Source organism: Lampetra planeri, chromosome 37, assembly GCF_965212315.1.
Source record: "Lampetra planeri chromosome 37, kcLamPlan1.2.h2, whole genome shotgun sequence".
Taxonomy (NCBI): domain Eukaryota; kingdom Metazoa; phylum Chordata; class Hyperoartia; order Petromyzontiformes; family Petromyzontidae; genus Lampetra; species Lampetra planeri.
In genome coordinates this window covers 10,166,414-10,176,762 of record NC_136143.1, presented here as the reverse complement: position 1 = coordinate 10,176,762, position 10,349 = coordinate 10,166,414, and the positions used below count along the sequence as shown (strand labels likewise).

General features: G+C 56.5%; 1 protein-coding gene across 1 annotated transcript in view; it reads left to right on the top strand.

The window, feature by feature from the left end:
- Window positions 1-631: 631 nt before the first annotated feature.
- Window positions 632-10,349, top strand: part of BRIP1 (BRCA1 interacting DNA helicase 1) — a 22,458-nt gene continuing 12,740 nt past the window's right edge. Inside the window, exons 1-10 of the mRNA XM_078611610.1 lie at window positions 632-784; window positions 4,257-4,318; window positions 5,222-5,319; window positions 5,671-5,782; window positions 6,454-6,771; window positions 7,543-7,667; window positions 8,267-8,503; window positions 9,127-9,435; window positions 9,694-9,921; window positions 10,136-10,335. Coding sequence (XP_078467736.1) covers window positions 4,261-4,318; window positions 5,222-5,319; window positions 5,671-5,782; window positions 6,454-6,771; window positions 7,543-7,667; window positions 8,267-8,503; window positions 9,127-9,435; window positions 9,694-9,921; window positions 10,136-10,335 — 1,685 coding nt within the window. The 5' untranslated portion in view covers window positions 632-784; window positions 4,257-4,260. The remainder of the gene's footprint in view (window positions 785-4,256; window positions 4,319-5,221; window positions 5,320-5,670; window positions 5,783-6,453; window positions 6,772-7,542; window positions 7,668-8,266; window positions 8,504-9,126; window positions 9,436-9,693; window positions 9,922-10,135; window positions 10,336-10,349) is intronic.

Here is a 10,349-nt window from a genome sequence, read left to right as displayed (position 1 = left end):
CAAAATGGAAATATGGTTTTGGGGGGGGCAGAGCTTTGTGACGTCATATTTAAGGGGGGGTCTGACTCTTTGTGACGCCGTGTGACGAGGGGGAGAGGGGGGGTCATAAATCGGTCAAAAATAGCGTGACGTCATTTATGGACGGTCCCTTATTTCAGCAGCAGTGTGTTGGAGAGAAAATCCACAACACTTACAATCTGAGTACGACGTTATTTTTTTGTTATATTTTAATAATTTAAGTCCACGGCATAGGAATTCGCGTGAACTTAACAAGATGGCCGCCTGCTCTCAGGGACGGGGCCGCCATTGGGGTGGGGGGGACACTGAACTAATGACGTCACGTCCTCTATGTTGTGTGCGTTGTTTTTTACACAAAATTATTTAAAATTTAAATAATAAAAAGAAAGGCAAACGGACGACGCAGCTCCTGCACCTATCCGTCTCTCTGTATAAATACAAAAAAACAATTATTTACTTCGTTGGGTAAGGCTCGCCGGCGGTGACGTCACGGGCGCGCGTGCGCGTTTACGGTGGCGCGCGCAAACGCGAATTTCGTTCCCGCGACCGCCGCAACAGCCCCCCCCCTCGCTCGCCGTGCCCCCCACCGTGCCCCCCACTCCGCCCCCCACCGTGCCCCCCACTCCGCCCCCCACCGTGCCCCCCACGACCTCGGGGCCTGGGTCTTCCATGATCTGGGGGGGGGCATCAGCGCTGCCGAATCCGTGAGACGCCAACTCGCGCTCACCGTATCCCACGACAATTATCGAAGACGACGATCATCGCTGTGCGTTGTGACATCGATTATACATCGATTATGTTTGAATCAATGATTCTGCGGCTTGTTGATGTCAAGAGAGCAACAGTTGCTGATGTTATTACATCGAGGTGGTCGAAGGAGGCAGATGATTGCGTCAGGAGTAGCTAGCGGTGTGATGATGCTTCATTCATATGGGTCTCTATGTGAGTCAATGGGTCTCTATGTGGGTCTATGGGTCTCTATGTGAGTCAATGTGTCTCTATGTGAGTCGATGGGTCTCTGTGAGTCTCTGGGTCTCTGTGAGTCGATGGTTCTCTATGTGAGTCGATGGGTCTCAATGTGGGTCTATGGGTCTATGTGAGTCGATGGGTCTCTATGTGGGTCTATGGGTCTCTGAGTCGATGGTTTTCTATGCGAGTCTATGGATCTCTGTGTGAGTCTGTGGTTCTCTATGTGAGTCAATGGGTCTCTATGTGGGTCTATGGGTCTCTGCGAGTCTCTGGGTCTCTGTGAGTCTATGGATCTCTATGTGGGTCTATGGGTCTCTATGCGAGTCAATGTGTCTCTATGTGAGTCGATGGGTCTCTGTGAGTCGATGGTTCTATATGAGTCAATGGATCTCTATGTGAGTCTATGGTTTTCTATGTGAGTCGATGGGTCTCTGTGAGTCGATGGTTCTATATGAGTCAATGGATCTCTATGTGAGTCTATGGTTTTCTATGTGAGTCGATGGGTCTCTGTGAGTCGATGGTTCTATATGAGTCAATGGATCTCTATGTGAGTCTATGGTTTTCTATGTGAGTCGATGGGTCTCTATGTGAGTATATGGGTCTCTATGTGAGTCTATGGGTCTCTGTGAGTCAATGGATATCTATGTGAGTCGATGGTTCTCTATGTGAGTCGATGGGTCTCTATGTGAGTCAATGGATCTCTATGGGGGCCTATGGGTCTCTATGCGAGTCGATGGGTCTCTGAATCGATGGGTCGGGTCTCTGAGTTAATGGGTCTCTATGTGAGTCGATAGGCCTCTATGTGATCAATGGGTCTCTTTGTGAGTCAGTAGGTCACGATGTGAGTGGTTTTAGTGTGAGTTTGTGCGTCTGTCTATGGGTCTCTGAGTCTGGGTTTCGGTGTGTGGGTCAATGGGTCTTTACGTGAGTCGATGGGTCTGAGTGTGAATCTACAGATCCGTCTTCTTCGAGCTGATGGTTGATGGAACCGGGTGATTGTGGAGTCAGGAGCAGCGGAGTTGTGAATCGTCGCTGCTGTGATGCCTCCTTCAGTGAATGGGGCACCAAGTCGATGTCACAAGTTGCACGGTCTCTGTTCGGGGCGGTGTGACCACAGTCTGGGCGGTGTGACCTCAGTCTGGGCGGTGTGACCACAGTCTGGGCGGTGTGACCACTGTCTGGGCAGTGTGACCACAGTCTGGGCGGTGTGACCACAGTCTGGGCGGTGTGACCACTGTCTGGGTGGTGTGACCACAGTCTGAGTTGGTGTGACCACAGTCTGGGCGGTGTGACCACAGTCTGGGCGGTGTGACCACAGTGTGACCACAGGCTGGGCGGTGTGACCACAGTGTGACCACAGTCTGGGTGGTGTGAGCACAGTCTGAGTTGGTGTGACCACAGTCTGGGCGGTGTGACCACAGTGTGACCACTGTCTGGGCGGTGTGACCACAGTCTGGGCGTTGTGACCACAGGCTCAGCACGTTGCCCCGTAGAGAGAGAGTTTGTAATTTCCCCTCAGTGCATCATCATGAACATCATCATCTGCTTCTGCTGCTGTGGTCCGTGCGGTGTTGTTGGCATAGTAGGGGACACGCAGCTGCTGGTGCATCAGCCAGTCATCGCAGTCGGTCTACACATGGCGCTCCCTGGGTCTGTTCCGTGACCTCCTGCCAGCAGCGAGCCTTCGACACTTCACGTGGCCTCAAAAGTGCACCTAGCCTGGCACAGGCGCCGTGGTGAGGTCACCGCCACTTCGAAGTGAACGGCGGTTGTTGTTGTTTGTTGTTGTTGTTGCAGCGGATGCGGTTCGTGGGTTTCGTGGCCACACGAGCATCAGGGCGGGAGATAGAAGCCAGGGCCATGGTGTGCATGCCCTGCGCCCTTCTCGAGGAGGGTTTTTGTGACCTCTCCTTGTGAACTTCCCATTTGACTTTCCAGGCTTCGTTCGTCTGAGTTGACGCTTGCACCGTCTCACTTGTCACATGTGATGAGCAATGTATTACGTATTTAGTTGTGATCAGTTTGTACAAATTTATGATGGCAAGTCGGCCGGGGGGGCGGGGGGTGGATAAGGGGAGTCTTTGTCGAGGATGATTCATGATTTTAGTTTTCACGACGAGTTGGGAACCCGTTGTTGTTCTGTAACGGAAAATGATTGACAGCTGTCATTGCCATGCTGATCTCACTAAGCTCCTGTACTCGGAGCACATATAATAAAATCTGCTTGTATATGTAATAATACAATGGCAAGATAATATGGATTGTGAGGGTTTGTTTTGACATTCAATAGGATTTAAATATATTTCGGCAAAATAATTACATTAGTGGGGGCACGGATTAAAAAGTTAGAGCGACTTTAATTAGACCTTGGGATGAGTCTTCTTTATTCGCTACTGCCATCTCGTCGGTGTCGCTATCCATTATGTATAATCATGAAATGTCTTCTGAACTTGCGCCTTGTTTATTCGTTTCACGGAAAAACAAATAAGAACGTGTCGCCAGATTCCCAGCTGTAGTTTCTGTGCCAACGGGCCCCAGCAGCCACGAACGGCAGCAGAGTTGGTGTCGGGGCGGTGCACTGGAGCCCAGCCAGCAGCCAGCCAGCCAGGAAACTCGAGGCATAGATTCTTGTTCCGAGTAGTATGATTGATTTTACTCAATATAAGCTCTTGTCACGCTTCACCGTGCTGTGTTATGGCAGAGGGTAGGAAGCGTTGGCGAGGCGTGGTGATTGGGATCAACAGCTTCGGCCGTGACCATTTGTCACGCACAGATGGTGAAGGATCTTTGTGCCAAACATGAACTGCTTTTGCTGCCGTACACCGCCGTCTCGAACGGATCATCTTATCTTCACGTGATTTGTAAAGTGCCTTGTTTGTAATGGTGTCGATGAGGTGAATGAAATAGGTGAGGGGAAGCAATGGGGGCAAATCTGTGATGATGATGCGTGCATTTGGTGAAAGCTAAATTGATGACAGTGACGATAAATGGATCGAATGAGTGGGGTTAATGAGTGGTAGCTGTGTAATGAGAATGTGAAGAGGGAACAGTAACGGTGGTGGTGGTTATGAGGGGGAGATTATAGAAGGGTCGTAGGGTAAGCTAGGTAACCATGAGTGAGTTTTGAGTGAGAAGGGCAAGCTAGTGATGAAAGGTGACTGCTTAACGTGGAGGGGAAGTTTGTTCCAGTGGCCATGATGGGGAGCGCCGTGATCTTGGGTCGCCATCGTTGGTCATGCTGCTGCGCCTGCTTGTGCCTTGCGTTGCAGAGATATGATCAGCCCGGAGGGCAGCGTGCCCAAAGCACGGTGGGACTCGCAAGCAAAGCCCCGTGAGTTCAAGTTGCCGCGCAGGGGTCGAGTCGGCTCATCGTCACCTCCATCGTCACCTCCGTCGTCACCTCCGTCGTCACCTCCGTCGTCACCTCCGTCACACGTCGTCACCGCCGTCGTCACCTCTGTCGTCACCTCCGTCGTCACCGCCGTCGTCACCTCCGTCGTCACCTCCGTCACACGTCGTCACCTCCGTCGTCACCTCCGTCGTCACTTCCGTCACACATCGTCACCTCCGTCGTCACCTCCGTCGTCACCTCCGTCACACGTCGTCACCTCCGTCGTCACCTCCATCGTCACCTCCATCGTCACCTCCGTCGTCACCTCCGTCGTCACCTCCGTCGTCACTTCCGTCACACGTCGTCACCTCCGTCGTCACCTCCGTCGTCACCGCCGTCGTCACCTCCGTCGTCACCTCCCTCGTCACCTCCCTCGTCACCTCCCTCGTCACCGCCGTCGTCACCTCCGTCGTCACCTCCGTCGTCACCTCCGTCGCGGCGGCGTGGTCCGCGCGACGGAACGCCACTTTGTGGGATGTCAAACAGCAGTGGCTGTCCCACGGGAAGTGAAGAATATAAGTAACAAATTGCATAAGTAAAATTCTTGCCGATTTTTCAACACTAAATGCAAGCAAAGGCACGGCATCAAAATGCACAGTGACCGCCCCCATCCCAGCACTATCCAGGCTCAACGCTGCTCAGCGTCCGACATCTGATGAATATAGCGGAGGGGGGTGTGGGTGATTTGCTCATGTAAACACAAACAAACAAACTAAAGATCGTAGAGGTCCTTGCGGGATGCTTGATTACGACGACAACGATGCTTTTACTTGCGGGGTTTAATCTTGTTTATTCACTTTCACGAGGCTCGATTTCCTTCTGCTTCGCGACGTTTGTCCACAGAGGCCGTGACGATGGCAGCGAATGTCTACACGATCGGCGGCACCAGGGTGGAGTTCCCGTGCGTGCCGTACCCTTCGCAAGTGTCGCTCATGAACGCCGTGCGTAAACAATCGCTCGCCGCACTCCTCTCACCGCTCGCTAATCACTCTCTCTCGCCGCTCTCTCTCGCCGCTCTCTCTCATTCCCCTCTCCGCACTCCCCTTTCTACGGTACCATTACCGAGCGTCACCCATGAACGCCGTGCTTACCCAGTCCCTCGCCACTCTCACCACTCGCTAATCGCTCTCTCACCGCTCTCTCACTGCTCTCTCACCGCTCTCTCCTCACTCTCTCTGCCGTGCCCTTCCCCAGTGTCATCCAGGAGCGCTGGGCGTGAGCAGTCCCTCGCCACTCTCACCACTCGCTAATCGCTCTCTCACCGCTCTCCCTCTCTCTCTGTGCGACACCAGATCATGAGTGGCCTCAACGGCAAGGAGCACTGCCTGCTGGAGAGCCCGACCGGCAGTGGAAAGAGCCTGGCTCTGCTCTGCTCCACGCTGGCCTGGCAGAAGCACCAGTACGGTACGCGGTCAGTTTGGTTTGGCGTCCTTCCCCTGCACCTCCGATTAGCACGGTTGGCTACGTACGGCGCGAAAGAAGTTCAACATACACGCGTACGAACAGATGAGTGTAGCGCTTTAGAATTGCCACACGTGCATGGCAGCAGTGCTGAGTATCCCTGCGCGATCATGCACCCCCCACCCCCGAAGGTGACCACCGCAGTTGCGTAAATTATCTCGCGAGCTCCCCAGGGGATGTGCCGCGTACCTCCGTGGGGAACACGCACCGACGGCTGGGAACCGCTGCGCACGCAAATCAACGCAGTGACCTGCGCGAGTGAACGAACCCCGAGCGGGTGTTTGTCTAAACTTAACGATTTTAACTATTTTTTATTTTACCAGGTAAGGCCCCTTGTTGCGCTTTTTGAAAGCGACCTGGCCATCACAAATGATAGCTCAGCGAAGTGGCAAAATACTCTAAACGCGTGTTGGTGTTGATTCTAAATGTGGAGGGAAACACCGGAGGACCTGGAGAAAAATCCACGCGACCACGGGGAGAGAGAGAGAGAGACGCAAACTCCAAATATACAGCAGCAGCAGCAGCAGGCGTCAGGGTCACGATCGAACCCACGACCTCCTGCACACCAGGCGAGGTAGTCAACATCTCGCCACCGCGGCGCCCCCTTCTCACAGAGAAGCTGGCGAACGGAGACTCAGAGAAGGCTCCCGGAGAGGACAAGAGCTGCAAGGGGTCCGCGCCCCCCCAAACCCCCGCCCCGTGCGGTGGGGGGCCCTGCGACTGCTCCTGCCACTCGGCGCCCGGCGCCCAGGCGGGCGCTGCCCCCCCCGCTGCCGCCGAGGCCGGGAGCCGCTCCCCGTACTTCGGCACGAGCTGCCGTGCGCCCGAGGCCGCCCTCCCGGGCAACGGCGGCTCCCCCGTCACCTCGACTCTGACCCCCCCCGTGACCCCGGCGGTGGGCTCCCTCCTCGCGTCGCCGTACTTCCTGTCAGGTGGGTGGGGCCGTGTCTCTCCGTCCGTGCGTCAAGGGAAGACACGAACACACGAACCACACGCAACACACGAAACACACGGACAACGGCTCGACTCTAGTGGTAACGCGCTGTGTGTATCATTGACCGTCCAACGCCGACACGAAGCTTCGTTAACCCGTTCCGAGATGCCTGCACGTTGGAGGGTGCCGGTCCCCGTCACCGCCTAATCCCGGAGCGCGCGAGCGAGTTCAGCGTTCATTTTAGTTAGAGAGCCATTTAGATAATTTTATCAAAAGTATTCACCATCACATGGACTCGAACTCTAAACCTCGAGTCCTAACTCGAACCATATCCTTCGCCTCCGATTAGCACGGTTGGCTACGTAACGGCGCGAAAGACGTTCAAGTTACATACGTACGTACATACATTTACCGTATCATTAATCCTGCATGTAATTCTAACTCCCTCTCCCCCACTTCCTCCCCTTCCCCTGACTATGAACCCTACCCTGATCCCTTTTGGTGAGGCCCTGTCTGGTTTGGAGCAGCGGGGGGGGAGTCTCCGCTCCTCATCTCTCTACCCCCCTGCTTTTTATAACCAGTTTAGTTTTATGTTGACGGTGTGTGTACGCGCGCATCACAACGTGATGTCACGAAGCCGGGCATTTCCTCGATAATTATTTTTTTCAAAGCCATGTAATTAAGATTTTAACGCAAATTCTAACTCCCAACGACATCATCGCGCTAACCCTGCCTCCACCTCTCTGCCCCACCCGTGTTTGTATCCCAGCGGCCCCGGGGATGAGTCGCCCTGGCAAGCGGGGGTCTCCCGCGGACGGCGATGACAAAGGGGATGACGATGATTTCCAGGTGGAGAAACGGCGGAACAGAACTCCCCACGGCAAGGCGCTGGTGGTACGGTCCGGTCGCGGCGTGGCTTCAGTGTTACCGCAAATGCAGCGGTCGGGGTTAGGAGTTGTCTGCGTTCAGGTTATGGGCAAAGTTCAGCTTAGAAAGGGTGTTAGGACCAGGGTTAGGGTTAAGTATTCGGTTGAAGATTACGGTTTTACCCAGTCTTTATGAAGAGTTAGAATTGGGTGCCTCGGTGGCTGGATGTTCACTCCCTTGCCTGGTATACAGGAGGTCGTGGGTTCAATCCTGACCCTGACGCCTGCTGCTGCTGTATATTTGGAGATTGCTTGGCTCTCTATCTCTCTCCCCTTGGTCACGTGGATTTTTCTACGGGTCCTCAGGTTTTTCCCTCCATGTTTAGAATCGACATCACCACGCGTTTAGAGTATTTGGCTGCGATAAATTTCCACGCGATAAGCCCCCGCTTCGTTGAGCTAGCATTTGTGTCAGGGTTGGGATCGAACCCACAACTTCCTGCATAGCAGGCGAGGGAGTTAACATCTCCTAGCCACCGCGGCTCCCTTCTCCGTGGCAACTCGTGCCTGGTAATAGGTGTTGGACGTGAGCCTGCTGTTTGGGTGACGTCGTTGTTTCGTGGTCAGCAGATGAAAAGAGGCATTCCCAAGGGCGTGCATTACGACGACGACAGTGGTGGCGTAAGCGATGATGGCGCTGCTGGTGCTGGTGGTGCTGGTGGTGCTGGTGGTGCTGGTGGAGCTGGTGGTGCTGGTGGAGCTGGTGGTGCTGGAGACAAGGCGGGCGGCGTTGGTCGCCCGAGGCCTCTCGTCACCCTGAACCAGAACGGTCAAATCCCCGCGCGGAGCCCCGTCGGCAACACCGTGAGTGTTCTCACAAACGTTCGCTGATGTCACCGTGGTCATCACCCGTCACCTGTCACCTGTCACTATCGCCGTCGTCATCGTCAGACGCGCACCGCACACCGTCGCCTCTCAGCCCGGTTAGCTACGTACGGTGTGAAAGAAAGTTCAACGTACATACATCTCCACCGCCGTCATGACAACCACAGTTACTGTGACGACGACCGTTAAAATTGTCGTCACCGCCACTTCCATTACTAGAGTCACCCTGCGTGTGTCTGTGAGTGGGGAGTGGTGGTGTAGCGGTTAGCGCGCTGCGCTATGAACCCGGTGACGTTCGATTCCCGCTCACGGCCAACAGCAGTGACGATTATCTGAACCGGTCCTGGGCCTGCCCTAGGTCGACTGAGCCTCAAAATGATTACCTGGTGCGGTGTGTAGTAAACATCGCCACTGGGGAGACAAAGGCGGTCGGGCATGGTGCTGGCCACCCACCCCCTCGTGTGCCGTTCCGGCCTTCATAGGTGCGCGCTAATAGCACTTGCCCCAACAGTCTAATTAAAGCTACACGGGGGATCTTTGTCTTTGTGTGTGCGTGGGCACACACGCTCCATGCCCCCCCCCCGCCCCCCCACCGCTCACAGCCGTGCGGCGCCGCCTGCTGCGGCTGCGGCTCGGCGGGAGCGGCGGCCCCGGGGGCCCCGGGGTCCAGCGGCCGCTGCGGCGGCCCGGACGGCGGCGGGCGGCGACCGACGCGGCCGCCCAAGATCTTCTTCGGCACGCGCACGCACCGGCAGATCACGCAGGTGGCGCGCGAGCTGCGGCGCACGGCGTACGCGGGCACGCGCATGACGGTGCTGTCGAGCCGCGAGCACACGTGCGTGCACCCCGTCGTGGCGGCCTCGCCGCACGGGCGCAACGAGGCCTGCAGGGAGCTGTTGGACAACAAGAACGTGAGTGGCTGTGGGCGGGGATGGGGGGGGTGCCGGGGGGGGGTGGTGCCGGGGGGGGGATCGGGGGGTGGGGGCTGGGGGTGGGGGCAGGGCGGAGGGTGGGGGAGGTGGGGGGTGTTTTGAGTACGTTCAACTTCTTTCCCACTGTACGTAGCCAACCGTGCTAATTGTGGCTGGTTAAGTCTGCATGTGTCCTGATCCTATATGAGCCTGTGATGCGTCTACGTCTGCTGAACTCACTCCCACCTGGTGCCCCAGCCCGCGCAGGGTGCCACGTGCTCGTTCTTCCGCAACGTCTACAAGCTGGGCTGCCAGGCGGCGCTGCCGTCGCTGGGGCTGGCGTCCGCGTGGGACGTGGAGGACCTGGTGAAGGCTGGCCGGCGCGTCGGGGCCTGCCCGTACTTCTCCGCTCGCGAGCTCATGGAGGAGGCCGACATCGTCTTCTGCCCCTACAACTACCTCATCGACCCGCAGATACGGCAGAACGTGAGTCGCAGGGACAATTGGAGACCTGCTCTTGTATTTTGCTCACTCGCAGGGGGCTTACAACAGATCTGTGTGTGTGCGTGTCTCTTTGTGAGGCGGATTGGGCGTTGTGCTGGCCACCCACCCCACCCACCCCCTCGTGTGCCGTGCCGGCCTTCACAGGTGCTCGCTAACAGCACTTGCCCCCCCCACCCCCCCCCCCCCACGCGAGCAGATGGAGATAAGCGTGCGGGATCAGGTGGTGGTGCTGGACGAGGCTCACAACATGGAGGACGCGGCGCGCGAGGCCGCCAGCGCCAGCGTGCCGCAGGATGCGCTGCGCCGCGCCCGCGACGAGGCCGGCTCCCTCGCCGCCGCCGGGGTGCGGCCCGACGAGCACACGCGGCTACAGGCCGTGTGCATCAGCCTGGACCGGTACGTGCACCGCC